The sequence below is a fragment of the Thermoascus crustaceus genome (genome assembly GCF_041956765.1).
Source record: "Thermoascus crustaceus strain CBS 181.67 unplaced genomic scaffold VTN00scaffold_5, whole genome shotgun sequence".
Taxonomy (NCBI): domain Eukaryota; kingdom Fungi; phylum Ascomycota; class Eurotiomycetes; order Eurotiales; family Thermoascaceae; genus Thermoascus; species Thermoascus crustaceus.
Genome location: NW_027192531.1, coordinates 101,088 through 121,164, shown reverse-complemented (window position 1 = coordinate 121,164; position 20,077 = coordinate 101,088). Strand labels below are relative to the sequence as shown.

Genomic DNA, 20,077 nt, shown 5'->3' with positions numbered 1-20,077 from the left:
AAATAAAAAACCTCGAAGATACGCCCCTGGTGGGCCTGATGGACTGAATTGCTCCGAAGCCTTGCCTCTGTGGCTGTTTCTACCACTAACCGCAGCTCTAGACATGCCGGTTTGTCCTGATCAGGCAGTTGATAGGACGCCTTGTGCCAAGTATCAAGGATGGGATGGATACCTCCTATCTATACTGCTCCAGTAAAAGACGTGCCGCCAACTCCGAGGAGTAGGTGCCTAGACGGCGATGTGGAAGAAAGATCAACACCCTAGCAAATGCAACCCCGCTTTGCCAACGAGACTGGAGCCGCAGCAATATTGCACACATCTCATGTAGCTAACATGAGCTCGAGCAGCGTCCACCAATACTAAAACTTGCATGTGAGTATTATTCATAAATCTTAACGTCAATCTATTCTACAAACTTTTGTTTACTTCAGGCATCGATGCGTAGTTTCCAAAGACCTAAAGATATTACACTCTATTGGCAGCACAACACGCGCTAAAAGGAGCTGGAGTTGGCTGTAAGGAAAAGAGAAGTTTCCTATGTACTACATGAAATACTCACGCGATATTCTTACAATATATGATTCAGACGTAACCGTATCCCAGACAAGCCTGCGTTGTCGGCCTGTCTGGGTTCGCAGCCCTCCGTGCGGGGCATGGTGACCGCGCTGTGTACAGCAATGCACCCAGTACCGAGCAGATCCAACCTTTTAGTACTCTGTACAGAGAACAGCGGGGTCGTAGCTGAACTGGTCTGCAGCTGACTTCTACCCCCCTGCAATGGCACCCAAAAGCCCTGAGCGGCCAATGGCGGAAATTCCGCGCCGCATTATGACTGTTGCTGCTGCGCTTTATGTCTCTATTTTGTGATGAGGCTCAAGTAGACCTACACTGGTCTCAGTCTTCCGTGATGGCTGGAGAATCTGCATGGAGCTGTCCCCTGTGCTCCGTCACGGTTGCTTCTCGTTCAGTTTCCTCTACTCTTCCTCTGACTTTCTCCTGGTATTTCATACTGTCGTTAAAGATATTTGTCAATCGCCCATCTGTCGTTCGTTCAGTAGCGGCTATCTCGTTGGAAAAGGGATTGACTATCTCCTACCCATATTGTGAAGGTTCAGGTGACCTTCACCTGCCATGCGGTCCGATCTGGCCTCACTGGGCATGATTGCCTTACTTCCAGTCGTGGGTGCAGCAGTCACTTACGGTGGAATTCTCCCCGTGTTTAGCACTGAATTCAGCACCGAGTGGACTTCAGAATGGAGTACCGAATGGAGAACCGAATGGAGTACCGATTGGAGTACCGACTGGAGTACCGAATGGAGTACCGAATGGAGTACCGATTGGAGCACTCAACGGAGTACCGAATGCAGCACTGAATGGAGCACCGAAACCGAGACCACAGTTTATCGGACTGTGACCTACACTGAAACTTTCACCGAAACGCCAGTATATGGAAATACGACAACTGTTACTGTCTATGCGAGCGCTTGTCCTGTAAGTCAGTTGATCTTCCAACTCAAGTGTCTTATAGCACAAGATGAAAACCAAGTTATGGTCACTAACAGTGCACATCAGACTACCGCTGCTGTATCTAGGACAACTGAGACCACTACTGTAACCGGTATAGGTACAATAACTTCCCCTGGTACTACTGTCACCACAGTGAGCACTATACCTCCGAGCACGGTGACCCTTCCACCGAGTACAATTACCATCCCGGCTTTTACAACTACGACCACCACTACTTTGCCCCCTGAGACTATGACCCTTACTGGATCAATGACAAGTCGCCCAGCAATTACGGTGACGTCCACTATAACACTACCAGCTAGCACAAAAACACTGCCTGGAACAACTTCTACTGTTCCAGCAAAAACCGTCACAAAAACAGTTATCCTTCCTGGGAGCACTTCTACCGTTACGACAACCGCCATTGTTACAGCGCCTGGAGTAACTGTGACAGAACCTGGTAAGTTATTAGACATTGCGTTCCATTCATCTGCAACATACCTTATATATGAATTCACCCTTGTGAGATTGGCGTATTTGCACCAACAGACTCGGGTCCCCAAGCTCTTTCACTGTTGAAAACAAGGGAACCCTTGTCAGAAATACAGCCTGTTGTCCTTAATACTCCTTTTGCCCTGTTTAAAATTGACGAGAATGCTAATTATCACCACAGGTCCCACAAGTACGCTGAGCACCACAGTCACATCGGGGCTGTCAATCTGCTCAAGCCGCATTGTCAACCCGACATACACCCCAGTCGCACCTCTTCCGTCAGACTACGTTTGGGGTTGTCCGCCTGGTTATCTCTGTCATCCTCGGAAATCAGCCGCAGACGGTGACTGCAACTTCGAGGCGGGGCCCCCGGCGGACACGTACTACTGTAGCCCGGAGGAATGTATACCCAGCCCCAAGCTCCCCCCACCTCAGTACTGGGGTGAGCCCGTCGTGTCGCATGAGATTGGAAAATACAACGTGACACCCGGATATTTTAATCTTGATCCTACAAAGTTCGGTCTTGATTACAGCATCTTTGCATTCCCATACGGGAAAGAGCTTGGGAAGCGCAGTCCAGATTATATAAGATGGGGTAGATTTCTGCATCGGAGGCAAGCAAGTGGTGCACCCAAAATGCCAGGTACATGCTACGATGAATGCAACGACGCCATGGTCGAGGCGGAAAGCATGGGCTTATCATCTGCTCTCTGCCGCCTTAGCTCCGCATTCAAAAAAAACCTGAGCAGATGTGAAGGCTGCATTAAAGGACAATCAAATGGTGAGGTTACAATGGATGAATTGCCCGAGTTCCAGAAGTACACCTCCTACTGCGATCAATATCCTTCACAAACCCAGACACCTTCACCTGTGGAGACAGGGAAATCATTATCCAGCGAGACGCAGAAGGAAACACAGAGCACAACTACCAGCAAACAGACCACAACTTCCAGCAACTCAATGACAACCCCAACAAAAACAATAATAAATTCTACCAAGCCAAGCATGACGACAGAGACGCCATCTTTGTTGACCTCATCAGCCACGCCATCAAGCAGCGTTACCAGTGCAGGAGGTAGACAAAGCTCAGAAATCGACAGCAGTACACATACATCAATGGGAAGCACTCCCTTAGAGACTACTACTCATGCACCTACAACCTCACCAGTGGGGTCAGGAGGAGCACAAGGAACAGGTACACTTCCCGCACCTCCATCTACAACCTGGACTCCACCTACTTTCACCGGAGCGGGAAGTCTGAATGTAAGCCCGATCTCATCCAGCCAGATGCTCACACTCTCTGGTGTGCTGGGATGGTTTATAACTTTTTTTGGTCTCTTCTAAACGCCCCTAATTTCCATTTCCCTGAATCTTGTCTAAGAGACATCGATTCTGGTCCCTTATTCCATACCTACCAAGTGATTTTTTTTTCTCATGGAGATGATGATGATCCCATTTTATGATTGTACAGCCAAAACGTATGTGGCGGGCTTTATAATATTGATAATATTTTTTTTATTTTTTATTTTTTGCTCGCCAGAACTAATTTAATGCGTCCTCTGCTATGTCATTATCCTGGACCCCCCAAAAAGCACGCACAAATTGCAGAATCTGTCCCTAATCTTCGCGCCAAAAAAGGGAAAAATAAGGTTTATATAATCCATTCCCATTCAGCTAGCTTACCCCTTTTTTGTGCATATTTATCTGCAGGCACATAAAGTTGAACCCAGACGAGTACCACGAAGGTGATGACTGTGATGGTACCACTCATTTAGTCATATTAATAGAAATACCTAATCTTACTATCCTTTACTGGTTATCAATGTCTCACTTGATTGTTATGATTACTTCTCGGAAATAATCGGTATTCCAGTTGATCTTGTATCCATACCCGCTCCGTCATGCTTAGATACCTAGGTAGGTAGGTACTGGTATGTAGTATCTACCCCATGCAAGATTGGATCGATTTAAAAAGGAATAACGGCGGAAAGGCGAACCGGATTATCCATGCATCGACTACTGTATGTATATACATGAATACATGTACAACCGAGTCTACCATCAAGGTCGCACTACATGGGTGTACAGTGTAACAACTAAGACCATGAACCTACTGAACCATACAGATTTAGCGTATATAGCACAAATACTTGTTATCTAATTACACTTTTACTAAGTGCTTGTCTGTCGACAAGAGAAATTGGATTGAGAGTTGAATACCCCATCATTATCTCTCAAGCCAGCGACACAAGATCTTGATTATATCGCGTCTTACTCCTCCTCCTACAGACAGTAGCAGTGGCCTCATATCCCTGTTCAAACCAAGTCACTCTGTTTACCATGCCCCTAGCGGACAACGACTTGAACCGTTACACACTCCTCCAGGTCGTGTTCAACGGTTAATGGTATAGCGGGGTCTGTGTCTTCGGGCCAGCAAAGCTTAGGTATCTATCTGAACCTGAACCCGGGTACATAGATAGATAGATCACATCCAAGTCCTCGCGGATTTAATTAGCAACAGCAATTGATTCCGGGAATATAGTTCGGGAAGCAAACAAACACCAATCTCGGAAGAGAAGAAGACAGAAGAAAATAAACTTTCCAAATGGAAACGCCGTTCGATTTAACACTGCAGTAGAGAAAGGTTCATGCGGCTGTCCTGGATATGCAGAATCCAGGATCCAGAATGTGGGATGTAGACTGAATAGAAATCTAGGTTGCAGGATGAGGATTTGTTGACATAACTGGTAAGTATGTACCTGGTTACTTAACCCTTAACCTGGGTATGTACCACGTACTTACTAGTATTACTTAGCTACACCTTGGCCTTTGGGAGGGGAGCCATCTAGAAGTACTTTAGTTACCTAGCACCAAGAATATCTTAGCACGTGCATACAGCACAGCATCTTCATACTCTGAGCACCAGCAGGCAGAAACAAACAGTTCAAATAAATACAAAGACCCCAGCATCACATAATTACATACCTCAACTCTAGCAATTACCAATTCTAGCTGAACAAAATCCAAACCTACTATAAACGACTAACCTAAACCAAACTAGCACAGACAACTTGGCAACGCGCATTGATCCATTATCGCGGAAGAAAATACCTTATCTATCTATCTACCTAATTCAGAAGCAATGGCCAACTGACTGCCAACCTGCCAAGAGCGGACGACTTGGCCAACAAACATTGTGAGCACTGATCTGATGACATACATGCCAAGTACCGGTGTACTGTGCGCAGTACCACAGTTTGTGTCATTTAATGGGACACGGTCCACCCTTAGCCATTCTTAGGATCATTAGTGTCATAGGCAGACGATCTCTACTAGTTCAGGTGATATTTTCCGAATCGTTGGCGACCTCTGCACCTAATATGGATATATACCTACACTGCGTCGTTGCAGATGTTGGAGAGCATGGTACATATACAGTAGGATCTTCAGCAGCAGAACCAGTTAGTTCATCGGGCGGTCAGTCTTGAAACTTGGCTATAAACGGAAGGATAGGTAGATGGAAATGGGAATCAGAGATAGGTAGTTATCAATATTGTACTGCTGTATGCTGCATCCCAGACTTCAACATCGCAGTTAAAATAAAAGACGAAAGAAAGACTTGGAACGAGACTTTCATATATAATTCATTTATAACTTTTCAATCCTTCCTGATATTCCCTTTCACCTCTCGCAAATAGAACTAGCAACACAAATTCAAAATATTAAAACCCATGCTGCCAGCACGGTTCCATTCGAGACAGGTCAAAGAACAGCAAAAAAAGAAACACGTTAAAACACACAAAGCCGGAACGCGATTAGAAAGCGTAGCTGCAGTGCAACGGGGATAAAGGGGTAATCAGAGCATCCGGTAATATCCACACAGAATGCAACGCAAGATGACGTCGTCGTGGGATGAGAATGACATGCAGGAGAAAGTCTCCTATTATAATCATGTAAATTGTGAAGTAAAAAGCCGTTCCAGCTAGATCATGGAATAGATCGGACCAAGTGAAAAGCGGTACCGAAGCCGCTGATGTCTCTCATCTAGAAGACATACTGTGGATTAGGCGCGATTAGTGTACTGTCATTACTATAGAATAGGAAAGAATGGGCGCTTACGGGAATGAACAGATATGGCACCAGTCTCTCGTACTCAAGCCACGTCTCACCGTACTTATTGCGGCATCGCTCAATGTCACGCATCGCGCGGTGGGCAATCATAGCAGCGAAGAAGACCGGGTAGAACCAAGGGAAGGGGCTACCGAAACCGGTAATGAGACCCCAGTTCAAGGCAAAGTAAAGATCGCAGGTGTAGTGGATCTTGCGAGCCTTGCCATCTGAGGAATGGTTAGTAACCTGCTATACAGGGTACATGTGACGTATCAGAACCAGGGCTACGTACACCAACCGTCAATCAAGATCGTGGAACCATCAGCGGTCTTGAGAGTCTTGGGGTTCTCCAGGGTCTGCCACGGGAGCTGGGGAAAAGTGTTACGGAAGACCACGGTTCCTCGCTCCTGTTGGCGGAAACGGTTCTTCTGACTGTTGGTCGTGTCCCAGACCCAGTAGACAAAGAGGTACGCGAGGTACAGGACCACCAGGACAACCCGGTTCCAGCGGTACTCGGATGGGTCGTGGTTAGCCAGATAGATGGTGCAGTGACAGTAGGTCAGAGGGACACCGGCAAGGTTCCAGAAAATGAGCATAAATCCCCACTTTTCGTAATACATGTCCCTATCATGGATTAGAAGACGTATTTATAAAACCAGAACGGAGTCGGATTCTTACCAGGTTGAAACAATACATTCTTCGCCCTTCGAGCAGGCATTGGCATACAGGAAATGCGCCAGCAGAAGGAAGCCTACTTCGCCAGAGACATAGCCGTACATCTCGTATTGCCTCGCCGCGGCACCGAGGGTGATCAAGAACAGGATATACCAGGGGAGTCTGACCTCGAAGAACATCTTAAAGTCGAGGATACCGAACATGCGCGGGTTCAACTCCGCGCCCATGAAGAAGTCGTAGATCGGGTAGCCGGACATGCGGTGCTGCGCGCCACGAGCGATGGCAGAGAAGTACGCAATGAACGAAACCAGGAAACCAGACAGGATGGCCACGCTCATGAGGGGTCCAAATTCGTCGATGAGCGTGTACAGCTTGAACAGTCCGGTGGCGTGCAGGGCGAGCGCAACGAAGATGGTGGTATACCAGGACCAAACGGCGGAGCAGTAGTACGTCAGCTGCTTGCCCCCCTCGTGAGGAAGCGGACGTCCCTGCAAGGTGATTCCCGGGAGGAACATGTAGCAGAGGGCTTCGAAGACGAAGAAGACCCAGTAGATCGTCCATGCCTCGAGGGAAGGGAATGCGCCCTCATACACTAGGTGACCCAGGTGGGCGAAGAAATCGGGCAGGCTCTGACCCTCCGACGGCAGGGGCAGCTTGCCATCATAGTATGTCGCTCCAATCCACATGTAGTACATGAGAAGCGGGAATCCGATCATCATAGACAGCACGCCCCATGAGCCTCCGAACTCGAAGCGTCCGCTGTAGTCGATCTTGGGGTCCTTCCCTTCCTCCCAGCCGTCGATGATTTTCGGTTTCTTCGCGGAGCCATTTGCGTGTCCATTGGTCTGCACATCATTCTTTTCCTCCTCCGACGCGCTTTCAGCCTTCGCCTTGGCTGCGGTGCGTCTTCTAGTCGACTTGGGCTCTGCGACGGCCTCTGCTGGGGACATGTCGGATATGTCGTCTGCACTCACGTCCGGGGTCATCGAAGCACGACTGCGAGTGATTCGTCGACCAGGCGTTTCCACGAAACCTGGACGTTCCGTTTTCCTGTGCAATTCGGTTCCTTGGGTCAGCGAGAGAGGAAAGACAGAAGAGAGATAGATGGATATGTAGAATGGGTGAAGCGAAGGGGACAGGTGGCCGCAAAACGCCAAAGCCAACTTGTGTCGCGAGCGACGAGGTAGCCACTTTAATTTTACTTACTTGGGGGTCTTCCCCGTTTGGGAGCGTGTGACCGTCATACCGTGCTCTGGCCCTGCTCAAACCTGCTGGCAAAGGGAGAGTGTCGTGGCGGGAGACGAAAGATAGTTGTTGATGCACGGAGTACAGATGATGATCTCCGTGCGGCACGGGGCTATTATTATCGTGGCCCTTGGCAAAAATAATCTCGGCAAGCCCTGCGGCGTGCCTCCGACGCTCCACTCCGTCTGCTTCGCCTGAAATGGATAAAAAGATGCTGTGTATACGATGTAATTGAGAGCTGGACGGATTCAGAGACTAGATCGATGCCAAAAGGATGACGAGGGCCAGTGTGTCACATCCTGTGTGCCTGATCTCTCGTTGTCGCGATGTTGTGGTTTTTCCCGTTGCAGGCCGTTGCCCCGGCGCCGAACCGAGCCCGAGGCACCGGCGACTCCTTAATCCTTATCCTGTAGCGCGGCCCGAGGGATCCGCCAAGGGTGTTCTTAACATGTTCTCGAACTACGGGGTACCGAGTATATCCCGAGTCTATTATAGATAGTCTTCTGTAGCCAAGAAGAACGCGTCTGCTACGTACGTGGGGTTTACGCTTACTCCTTGTAGCACTACATGTTGCCCCTGGATCTCGGACGAACTGTTGTAGCTGAGAAACGTCAATCACGTATATATGTCTATATCTATATGTGTCGAGTGGGACTCATGTGTAGAACGGCCGCGTCACGCATTCTTGAATCGGACAGATAAACGTAACACGTTAGTTTCGTATATCTGAATTTCATGCAATGGACAGGAAGGATCAAGTAGAATCCTCCTGGAGCACCCTGAATAGGATATTCCCAGAACCGGCAGCTGCTCGGAAATCAGTCTTGAAATAAAAAGATATGTTATAGACCAAAGCAGAAAGCACAGTCCGCATGTGTAGCCAGATGGATAGATGTGTGCTCATATATGCAAGAACGTAAAACCTCCAGACTCCCATCCATGCCCTGATTAGTAACACCCCAAAACCCACAAGACACCGTACGCTACTGAACACATGCATATGTTAATACATCAGCCGCATTTCAGGCCCCTCTCTGAATGTTGGTTGACATCAGAGTGATCTTCTTATTCTTCTTCTTCCTCCCGCCAGTAGATGCGGAGGGGTTGGTTCCCTCTGCGACTGCCTGCGCGAGCAGCTCACTTTCGTGATCCAGCAACTCGTCCTCCCAGCCCTGCAGCCAGCCATCATTCGAAGGCCCTCTTGACGGGGAAGGGCCCGGCGGCGGGGACGTTGGGGGCACAGCGACTGTTCCCCATACGGTGCGAGGACCAGACGGGCTGGTCGACGGCGAGGCAAGGGCCCCGAAGCGAGACTGCATGTTGGAGGGCCAGGGGGGTGATGCTGAGGAAGAACCGACGTCGGCGAGCGGAGTGTCGACACCGGCCACGCTGCTGGACAGTGGCTGGAAGTCACTGTCGGAGAAGGGTCGTTCGTTCATAGTGAAGCTGGGCCGCTTGCGACGGACCGCAGCCCAACGCTTCTCTTCTTCCTCTCTTTCAGCACGGATACGTTCCTTCTCTTCGCGCGCCTCCTTCTCTCTGTTTCGTTTCCTCCTCTTCTCCGTCTCCGGGCGGAACCGCTCTAGGACCTCTGGCTGGACCAAATCTGTCCAATCGCACTCCAGGAAATTCACTTCACACCCGTACGGAAGGTGGCCAAGATACTTAGCTCGCTTCCGCAGCTCATCGTCAACTATATGCCCTGTGGAGATATGCTCCACCCGAGGGAGAATGGTGGCCGGGAAGGACGAGAAGTCGCCAAATGCAGCTTTCAAAATGCGGATGTCTAGTGGAGCAAGATAGAAGTGAGGAAGCGCTTGGTAGAAATAAAAAGGCTGATCGGATGTATGAGGAACATTGGCATCCTTCGGCCTCTCTGAGACAGCGGGTGCCTTCCCCGTGCCAGGATCCCTGCGTTTGGATTCCGCGCCAGAAGTCCTATCAACATTTAGATTGGCCACAGCGCCAGACAGTTTGTCCGTATCGACGGACGTGGAGGGAGTGGCGGCCTGGTCGGATGCAGAGGTGGTTGGGCCTGGGCTGGACGGAGCCACAGACTCCGCAGAAGAACTCTTTCCCGACTTTGTGGCATGCTGATACGCATACATCTCGGGAACGCCGTCCGGCGGCGCCTCAAATTTGACGGGATCCCGTGCAGGCTTCTTCTCCGATGGTAGCCGCGATATATCAGGCGGGTTGCCAATCCCTTTGATCTTTTCTTTGGCATCTCTGATCGCTGCAATGGCTTTCTGAGTCCAAGTGGTGTCATCACCAAACAGGAGCTCATCCTCTTGCTCCTGTCTTTTAAGGTCCTCAACCTCAGCGTCGTACTGAGAGAGCATGTAGTCTTCACCACCCTTCATGATCCTAGCATAGTCTGCGACCTCCGCAGCATGATACCAAGGGATATCTTCGTCCGGCCAAAGGCTCTCAGCGCCATCACGGGGAAGCGCCAGTGTGCTGCCAGGCTCTCGCTTTACTAGTCTCAAAACAACATCCCCGCCTTCGACGGGAAGGTCACCCTCTTGGCCAGTAAACCATCTGACTGGTCGCGTCTCTGAGACGTAGATGGTATCCCAACATATTGGGCAGTTCTTCCAGCGTGGCTTCTTCTCGGGGACGGGGTTCTCGTCATCCGTGGAGTGCATGTAACGGATCAAGCAGGAAAGACAGAATATATGACCACACCTCGCCATTCGTGGCGCGACTGGCATGGAGAGACAGATTGGACAGCTAGAAGCTTGTGTTTGAGCCGAGGCCAAGACCTGCAGAACCGAGTCCCAGTCCAAATGGACATCGGCATTTGCTGCCTGCGCGTGGTAACTTCTTTGCGGATTGACGATGAATCTGTAATTGGCGTGAACATATCGCGCTTTGTCCACGGCACGGTATCCGGAACCGAGACCCCACGTTGGATTCCGACGCGTGCTGCGATGCGGCGGGGGATGATACTGAGGGCGGGGAGGGAGGGAAAAGTTCATCAGGTGGGTGATGGACGTCTGTCCCTTGCGGCTCGTCGTCGACCTCATGGCGGCCTAAAGAGGGAACGATTAGTATCGCATCTCCACAGACAGCGACCTCAACACCATCAGCACGATCGTCGATGGAATCTACCCAACCGATGATGGCTCAAGATGGAGTCCGTCTCTCTGGGCAAAGAAGTCCAGGCCACCTACAGACTCCGCAATCTCATCCTCATCCACCAAATGAGGGCGTCTCTGGCGCTTGTGTTGATTCCTTCGAGACTGGTTGTTCCTCGGAGATGGCGTGTTCCTCGATACGGAACCTGCACCGAAGCTTCCTGAGCCTCCTGGCCGGCGCTGAGAACCGCTGTCAACGGGCGAGGCAGCCGCTTGAAACGGCGCAGGGGACGATGACAGATTCGGGTTATTTGTTGCCTTCGAAGAGCCAGGGATCTGCCCCGCAATGGACGACATTTCTCACACTGGCCCAATGGATATCCAGCCTTTCTGCGGTGGCAGTCCCTCGCGAACGCGCGGGAGGAGGGGAGAGGAGCAGGACGGAGAGGGAGCAGCGCACCGCGCCTCTTGACGAGATCAACGGGCTGGACGAACAGGAGGGAGAGCAGGGCTCAGGAACGAGCGTCGAGCAGAGAGGACATGAGTACCCCGAGGGGCAGAGGCTCGATCTCGGACGTTTCCCGTCGGCACGGAGGGGCGAGCGCAGAGGTATGTCATCTCTTGGCGCCGAGCCGCGGGCACGTGCCGCGGCGCCGGGCTCGCCAAAAACATCATCCAACTCTCGTGTCGAAGCCCAGCGCCGTCGCCCAAGACTTCCTCCTCACGTCTCTTCGCCGCTTCGTCCGCCGTCGTCCCTCGACACATCTTCATCCTCCTTGTCGTGTCGTCCGTCCTCCCTCTCGCCTCCTGTCTTGTCCAGGTGAGTGGAGCTCCTCTGCTTCCTGGCTTTCCCGGGCTTCGACCAGCCGGTTAACAATCCCTTTTTAGCCTCCGCAGCGCCGCGACTCGACCTCCATCCTCATCCTCATCTGCCCGTCTAGCCTTGCGCTCAGAATGGCTTTATAGGCCAGTGCAAGGTTGCTCGCCCTTGGTTCACCCGGTTAATATCTCGCATGGCTCCCATTGAGGCAAGGCGTGGCTGAACAGTCAAGGCAAAAGGTGCCTGGCCATGATGAACCATCATCTGCCCGCAGTGCCCCATGGGCAGCCGCCCATGCCTCCTCCCCGACGGCAACATGACATTCCCTACTCGACGGCGCCGCCCAACCTGCGCTCCCCTCCCGCATACATGGGATACCATCCTCCTCACCTCAACGGCCATATCCCCCCAGCGTACGCGGCCCAGCACTATCCGCACTGGTATTCTTCGTACCCACACATGCAGCCTCCTCCACGCCCGTATCAACCTCCGTATGCGCCGTTGATCGTATCTTCGTACCCTCATTCCCAGCCGATGATGGCACCGGCCCACCTCCCACCGCCTACGTTTCCTTTACAACCGCGGACAGCAACATCAACTCCCCTTCAATCCACCGTGTCTCCTCCACCGCTGGGGCCAGCTTCTGGGCACGTTGAAAACCAAGAGAACCCCTCCGCCAATCCTCCAGTAAACGCATCGTCCAATCCAACGGTGCCTTCGCCAGCCTCTGAGCCTGCAAAGTCTGCGCCAGCCTTTAGGGAGCCGTTCCGTGCACCGGTAAGCCCGCTTTTCACCTCGGTAGAGTCATCTGTATAATGCTGACATACCACTAGCTGCCATGGCTCTCTGTTCCTGACCTTCCTTTCCCCCCTAGAGCCCCTCGTAGGCGTCGAAAACCCCGTGCTGTGAAGTCCGCTGCGATGACCGTCGAGCTTCCTGCAAAGGAGACCCACCGGAAGGATAGTGTACCTTCTGGGCAGACGGAGAACCAGGACGAGGCCAAGCCGGCGGAAGCCCCTGCTCCAGCTCCTTCCGAACCACAGACTCCTACAACATCTCACGCTGCTTCAGAGGCAGACTCCACGCAGCCTACTACACCGTCATCAGCCGTGCCACAGTCTTCCGGCCGAACCCCCGCGCAGTCTCAGTCTCAGGCCAAAGCCTCGAAACCTTCTGTGCCAGTGGTTCCTGTAGTTCCTATTGTTCCAGGTACACCTCGACTGCAGGCCAAGGACGACACAAGCCGCGCACCTGTGACGCCAAAAGCATCTGCTGCTGAGACGGGGCAAGAAGTCCCTGCTGAGCCTGGAGCAGCGCCATCAGGTGACGCTTCGGAGGAGCCTACTAAACCCGCTTCTCCACCTCGTGCGGCGCCCAAGTCTTGGGCAGACCTTGTTCGATCAAAGACTCTTCCGCGAGGCGCGGGTGCTCCAGCCCCCTCGTCCACCGAAAGCGGCGGTTTGACGGCGTCCAGGGCGGAGTCTCTTGTGGATGTCCTGAACAGCCTGGGTACCGATGTTGACCAGTACAGCGACAAAATTGCTTTCATCGAGCCCAGAGGACTTGTAAATACTGGAAACATGTGCTATATGAACTCTGTAAGTTGTCGCGTCGAGATGTGGTCAATAGAGTACTGACTGTATTCGAAAGGTCCTTCAAATTCTGGTTTACTGCATCCCGTTCTACGAATTCTTGGACCACGTTGGTCGACGAGCTGCCCACAGCTTCAAAAGTGATGTTCCTCTGATTGACGCCATGTGAGTTGTGTAGATGGCACTGTTTCTTGAGCTATGCTGATATCATTGACTTCCAGGATTATGTTCATGAGAGAATTCCGAGTCATCGATGCCGCACGTTCCGTAGAACAGTTGCGGTTGAGGCTCAAGCAAAATGAACTGGAACAGTATGGCGAAGCGTTCATTCCGGAGTATGTCTATCAGGTGATTAGGCAGCTTCCTAGATTTAGAGACATGCGGCGCGGTCATCAGCAGGATGCGCAGGAGTTTTTGGGCTTCCTTCTGGAGGAGCTACACGAGGAATGCACTCGCGCCGCTAAAAGCGCAGCGCCAGCGGGCTCCGACGTGTCAACCCCCACCGAAGTTGACGCTGCGGCCGCCGGGGAGGGGCCTGCCGATGGATGGCTGGAAGTCGGCCACAAGCAGAAACACGCGATTACTCGGTCGTCAGGACACATCGCATTCGAGTCACCCATCACGAGGATCTTTGGTGGAAAGATCAGGTCGGAGTTTAGAGTTCCTGGTAACAAGAATTCCGTTACTCTGGAACCCTACCAGCCTCTTCAACTCGACATCGGATCCCCTGAGGTCAACAACATCATTGATGCCCTCAAGGGTCTAACAAGACCAGAGACCATCCATGGTGATTTCAACTCTGCGCGTGGCCCTAATGTCACAGCAACTAAGCAGATATTTATTGAAACATTACCCCCTGTTCTCATTCTCCATCTCAAGCGCTTCCAGTACGACAGTGTCACGCAGGGTACCCAGAAGATCTGGAAGAAGATCGGGTATCCGTTGGAGCTTGAGATTCCCCGAGAGGTTTTCCCGCCTCATAAGCGCAATGCAATGGCGGTTCACGGCGGTCTGCCCAAGTATCGCCTCATTGGCGTTATCTACCACCACGGTAAGAACGCCAGCGGTGGTCACTACACTGTAGATGTGCGACGACAGGACGGCCGCGAATGGATTCGCCTTGACGACACAGTCATTCGCCGTGTACGAAGTGAAGATGTCGCTGAAGCTGGCAGTGGGGAAGATCCCAAAGTCCTTGCTGCTGCGCTCGAGCAGCACAAACGTGACAAGAGTGCCAACGCCAACATCTTTGACCAATTTGATCCCGACGATCAAGACCAAGCTGACAGCGAGAGGGGCTGGAGCCAAGTCAATGGCGCAGGATCGAGTGGCTATTCGAACAAGAAAACCGCTTCCAATGGAGTCGCGTCACCATCTGCATCCGGAGCATCCTCCGGCAAGAGGACACCGATTGGACGATATGGAACCCGCGACAACAAAGTTGCCTACCTCCTGTTTTACCAACGGATCACTGGCTCGTAGACAGTTCCCACGCTCTTTTACCCTCATCGCCTTCACCTTCATCCAATTCCTGTCTACATCACGGATACCTCTGCCGTCGCCAGTCGTCAACAACGCTTATCGGCTCACCATTCCACATACGCTCTGCCGAACTCAAGCGTGTCATAATTTTCACCGTGACATCGGATTCTTCTACTAGAGAGATTCCCTGTTACTATCAACTGTACATAAGACAAAGAAGTGTCATCGGCCCTGGAACTAGTCCATATGCTCACGACTTTTTTTTATCTCACGCCATATCGGTGCGATAGAAGAAGATACAGAAACCGATATGCCTCCTCAGTCCGCATTTTGTTAGCTTGGTCACCGTGATCTTATTTTTGTTATGATCATCCAGGGATCCCTCCATGTTCGTTGATCCAACCTACTATGAGAGCTCCCTTTGTGCCATTTACTCGGCTTTTTTGCCCATTATGGCCGCTATGATTTTCACATCGTGCATCATTCTTTTTCTTTTTTTTCTTTCAAACCTTCCTACTTATTTTCCATGACATTTCGCCAACTTTCCTTTCCTTGCCCCCCCACCCCCCTTCAATGTTTCGCCGGAGCCAGACCTGTACTGACTTGGTACGGCCCTGGTATATACCCCCTTTTCTTTTTCCATCCTCGCATACCCCTTTTCGCTGCTTTTTCTTTTTCTTTCCTTGCAGATGCAGCTGGGTGTTGATGTGTGCCGTGGACAGGAAATGTTAACGATTGCATGAGTTCATTTCATAGACGTATGTGCGTTTGTCGGTCAGTCGGTGGGATGTGTTGCGAAATATGGATCTCTTTTCAAAAATTAAAAGTGATGGACAGGCGGATTATTCGTGAATGAGAGGCAAAAAGGGGGAATAAAATAGAATAAATGGGATGAATGGATGAATGATGGGGCATCGTGGGTGGACAATTGTCAGTCTATGTTCGGGTTGAACTACCTAATTTAACTGCTTGTCTGTCTTCAGGCATTTTTACCCGGACCTGGACCTGGACCCCTGATGTTGTCTGGGGAAGGAAAGAAAAGAGGGAAAAGGGAAAACCTCGGGTGGAGGAGTCACTCGATAGGAAATTTCTCTCACCCTGGATGGTTCGAGCTTTGAGTAAAATAAGAAGCCATGGAGTTACGAACGAAAAAGAGCCACTAAAAAGTTCTTAAAAAGAATAAAATAAAAAAGAAATTTCAAATATATTGCTTTTCCTTGCTGCTCTGTTTTGTCTTATTTTCCATATGCGATTGAGTTTCAGTAGAACGGGGGTGTCAGGAGCGGTGTGTGGTACGTAGATCTATTATCCTTCTTGTCGTCTCGTGATCCCATGGCACAACATCATGGCCTCTTCCAGCCCTCCGCCGTCACGTGAGTCTCCTACTTACCTTAGGTACCTACCTCCCACCTAAATGACCAACCATCCAACCCATCCAGTTCCATCATTCAGATTTCAGATTTCCATCCACTCCCTTTCCTCTAAGAGCAGGGAGCCTTACCTACCTAACCTAGGTAACTAGTTCGATAGGTACTTCCAAGGATGGCTACGGTACAGCCTACAAGTTGTGCTTTTGACTTCGAGAACTAATTGGAACAAAAATTTGGCGCCTACACGATGAGCAAGTTGCTGGTTGGCAGTATTATATTGTATAGTGCCAAAAAATGCGAGCTGTCTGCTCCTTTAGTAGGTAGCTAGCGGTATTTTTTTTAAATACCCTATGCTGATGTTTGGCTCCTATTCTACGACTTCTGCTCTGGATCGTGATGAGATTCTATTTGGTGTATGTAAATGTACATGCTAACTAGCAAATAAATTTGAAACGAGTCGGAATAAATGATTGCCGATAATCTTGGATGGACTAAAAAGAAACTACCACCATTACTATCGTCACGTCTAGTTGCTGGAATATGTACAGTACAGTACTGTAGGCTGGATACTGAATTCAAAATGTGCATGTGCGATCTATCTACCTAATCTATCTATCTATCTTGTCACGTAAAAACAGAAAGGAAGGGATTTGCATGGTTTATGTGTTTTTTATGTATGCATGTGCTTGAATATCTGGTCAATGTATTTCCAATAGAAGTAGAAGATCCTGTCCAACTTCCCCCACATGGCAATAGCCGGGGGTAACCTTTAGCTTTTCCTCTTAGGATATGAAAAGATTGATGCAATATGGACAGATAGAAATTGAATCGTCGAGATAGATGAGGGTCGATGTACCTCCGCAGCCTAGAAAGTCTTCTCGAAATAACTTTCAAGACTACCATCGTCGATCAAACTTCGTGGCTGTCGTCACGCGGTGGCGCCGTGTTGAGCCGGTCTTCAGTATTGACCAAGTTTACCGGTCTCTCTGGCTCCCCGGGTTGCCCGGTTCCAAGCTGCGGTTGGCTGGAAGGCGACCTAGGTCTGATCACTGACCGACCGATCCGGAACACGGCTTGAGGTGGCTCCCTAGTGCCGCCACGGTTACGTCCACGACCATTGGGCTGGTCCTGTCTCTGTGTGGCGGTGCTGTGGGTGGTGCTCACACCTGGGATGGGGATAGGATCTGGTTCTAGGGCGGTGCTTGTACTGAGAGCGCTTGAGATGGTGCGTGGGATGTGGTATCCTGCCTTGCCAAGAGGAACGGAAAGGCCGTGGACGACCTGAACAACCGGGTTAGCCACTGGTATAAACTGGTATGATCTTCATCGATATGGTAATGGTCGTGGGAACTCACAATGCTGCACATTACTAGGAACCAGACGACGACATTAATGGTGTCTGCCACTTTCTTTGCGTCCTCGCGTTGCTTGCCTTCAACCACCACGTTGTCCCGCAGGTACTCCCGGCTGACAGAGAGATAAAAGATAGCTCCGACTCCAATAGGGCCGAAAAATCCGACAAAGGCCGCCTGGGAGAGCTGCTCGATCTGATGGATGTACTTGTGCATTGCGAAGACAATGGGCATCCGACGGACAAGGAGGATAAGGATTCCCAGAAAGATGAGCCGGTAGATCGGGATGATGTCGTTGTGAACAAACGACGCCCATGGGCAGACGGCCCCAAACCACATGAAAATCGCAAGATTCAAAAGCATATCTACAGTAGGTTGAAGCGAGTCATCCATCGTTTCGAGGCGGAACCAGTCGCTTCCCAAGGTCAGTAATGAGAAAAGCTTAAGAAGATTCCAGGAAGCTTACTCCTGAGTGAAGACATTGCCTGCGACAAAGCAGGCCAAAAGGTCATCAGTGCCTATCAGGCCGCATGTACCCAGGATGAAAAGCTACCTACTATCAGTGATGACGTTCACTTCTTGCAGATTGAGAATGGGTCTTACCGCAAGGGCAATCGCAAATACGAGGAAGCTTTCTCTGTCAATGTACTTTTTCTCCTCAGCCCAATGAAGCAACTCGCGGGCAAGCCAGCCTACAGTGATCCCGTAGACGACGCTCAGGATCACAGTGTAGCACCATGTCTCATAAATCCACAAGGCAATTGCTTTGCCGGCACCTCCAGTGGTCCCCTCACCACCCATGCCTATATATTTGAGGAGATAAATGCCAAAAAAGAGGAACGGGTATCCAAGACCATCATTGGCACCTGATTCAGCAATAATAATCCTCTGAAGGGGACGAGGGACATTTTTGTCTGCAAATTTGCCTTTGACAATAGAGTTGGACAGCACTGGGTCAGTAGGGGTGACACAGGCACCGACGACAAGAGCATGTAGGAATTGCATATTGGGAACCATTGCCCAGATGATGAGGCTGCTGCACATCCACATGGCAGCCATCCCAGGGCCTAGGAGGAGGGAAAGACTCTTCCATTCTATCTGGAGATAGCGGCTGGGAAGCTGGACGCCAGCAAGAACCAGCTGGACTCCCAAGACCAATCTGGTAAAGTAAAGGGTGATGAGTTCCAGATTCTCCTGGGAGCCAAGAGCATAGTCCAAAGGCTTGATAAAGTTGGCAGCATGTGGAGAAAAGAGGATGCCGGCCAGCATCGAAATCACTGCTCCACGTTAGTAAGCATGGTATAGTCCGTATGGCGGAACAGGTACATCGCTAACAGGGTTGCACTGACAAGCTTCCGAGAGGTAGAATTTCTCTTTGAAGAGGTAGGACACCAGCCCAAAGAGCGTGATGAACCCACCCAACGTCGCGCAGACAACGTTGAAGTTGACAAGCGAGAGCGTCGGCATCTTGGCTAGAGTCTTGTCCTCTTGGCTCGAGAACCTAACTCGCGGAGCGCAGGAATTCAAGCACGTGGCCAAGAAAGAGTCGAAAAAAGCTTGCACTGGGAGCCAAGCACACAGCGTCCAGGGGGTTCAACAGGAGTTTTGAGATTGCAGGTCCAGAGATCTCAGGGCTCTGCTGATGTAGTTGCAACATAAACAGTCGCGAGATAGGCGGCTCGTAGGGTAAAAAAAATCAGGTCTTCTCTTTGCTTGCAAAAACCCGAGTGTCCAGCCAGTGTTATTCAACCATAGTGCTCAATCCTGGCAGACAGAACCTTGTGATCATGGGAGAGGGGGAGAAAAGCACGACCACGCCTTTGAGGGCCAGTTTTTCTTTCAAAGTGAACCCGGGATGACCAGGTCCACTCAGTCCTGTACGCACGAGAGTGACCACAGTCGCAGGCCGCGTCTTCGACTCTGGGATCCAGAGAAGAGATGGTGCTGAGAAGACAGCAGAGAATGATGCAGAGAGAAGAGGAACAGAAGAGCGGCGTTCGGACAGACAGCCGGCGTCTTAGCGATCCGGCGGTGGATCTGACGTCGAGCCCGCGGGCCGCAGTTGCGGATGGGCGACGGATCAGGAACGGCCTGGAACCACGGCCCTGCGCGCTTCCAGAACGCCCCAAGAAGATACAGTCGGTGTCCTACGATATCCTAGACGATGAGATAGATGCCTGAAAAGGAGGCACGTCCAGCCCTGTCTGAAAGGCACTGGACAGAGTCAGCACACCGCATCATCCTGATGTCGCCTCCACCCGCAAGCCGCCAGATTGAGCTGTGGATGCCTTTGACGTCCGCCCCCACAGTCAGAGATATCTAGTCTCAGTAGCGGCATACGCAGAACGAACTT

At 51.0% G+C, this 20,077-nt stretch overlaps 5 protein-coding genes across 5 annotated transcripts; 2 read left to right on the top strand and 3 right to left on the bottom strand.

Annotated features, from left to right (window-relative positions):
- Window positions 1–1,131: 1,131 nt before the first annotated feature.
- On the top strand, window positions 1,132–3,077 carry VTN00DRAFT_7632 (uncharacterized protein; the record flags this gene model as incomplete). Its single annotated transcript, XM_069434397.1, has 4 exons — window positions 1,132–1,491; window positions 1,573–1,966; window positions 2,180–2,779; window positions 2,857–3,077. 4 exons carry the CDS (start codon window positions 1,132–1,134, stop codon window positions 3,075–3,077), a joined length of 1,575 nt encoding a protein of 524 aa, XP_069285898.1.
- A 2,965-nt stretch (window positions 3,078–6,042) lies between these two features.
- VTN00DRAFT_7631 (uncharacterized protein) lies at window positions 6,043–8,027 on the bottom strand (the record flags this gene model as incomplete). The annotated part of the gene is made up of 5 exons (XM_069434396.1): window positions 6,043–6,054; window positions 6,118–6,335; window positions 6,401–6,732; window positions 6,787–7,833; window positions 7,990–8,027. 5 exons carry the CDS (start codon window positions 8,025–8,027, stop codon window positions 6,043–6,045), a joined length of 1,647 nt encoding a protein of 548 aa, XP_069285897.1.
- Window positions 8,028–9,050: 1,023 nt separating this feature from the next.
- On the bottom strand, window positions 9,051–11,465 carry VTN00DRAFT_7630 (uncharacterized protein; the record flags this gene model as incomplete). Its single annotated transcript, XM_069434395.1, has 2 exons — window positions 9,051–11,063; window positions 11,205–11,465. 2 exons carry the CDS (start codon window positions 11,463–11,465, stop codon window positions 9,051–9,053), a joined length of 2,274 nt encoding a protein of 757 aa, XP_069285896.1.
- Window positions 11,466–12,180: 715 nt separating this feature from the next.
- On the top strand, window positions 12,181–15,002 carry VTN00DRAFT_7629 (uncharacterized protein; the record flags this gene model as incomplete). The annotated part of the gene is made up of 4 exons (XM_069434393.1): window positions 12,181–12,705; window positions 12,762–13,526; window positions 13,579–13,685; window positions 13,742–15,002. The coding sequence occupies 4 exons, from the start codon at window positions 12,181–12,183 to the stop codon at window positions 15,000–15,002; spliced, it is 2,658 nt and encodes an 885-aa protein (XP_069285895.1).
- Window positions 15,003–17,281: 2,279 nt separating this feature from the next.
- Window positions 17,282–19,191, bottom strand: VTN00DRAFT_7628 (uncharacterized protein; the record flags this gene model as incomplete). The annotated part of the gene is made up of 5 exons (XM_069434392.1): window positions 17,282–17,653; window positions 17,728–18,139; window positions 18,191–18,273; window positions 18,328–19,001; window positions 19,074–19,191. The coding sequence occupies 5 exons, from the start codon at window positions 19,189–19,191 to the stop codon at window positions 17,282–17,284; spliced, it is 1,659 nt and encodes a 552-aa protein (XP_069285894.1).
- Between the last annotated feature and the right edge of the window lie 886 nt (window positions 19,192–20,077).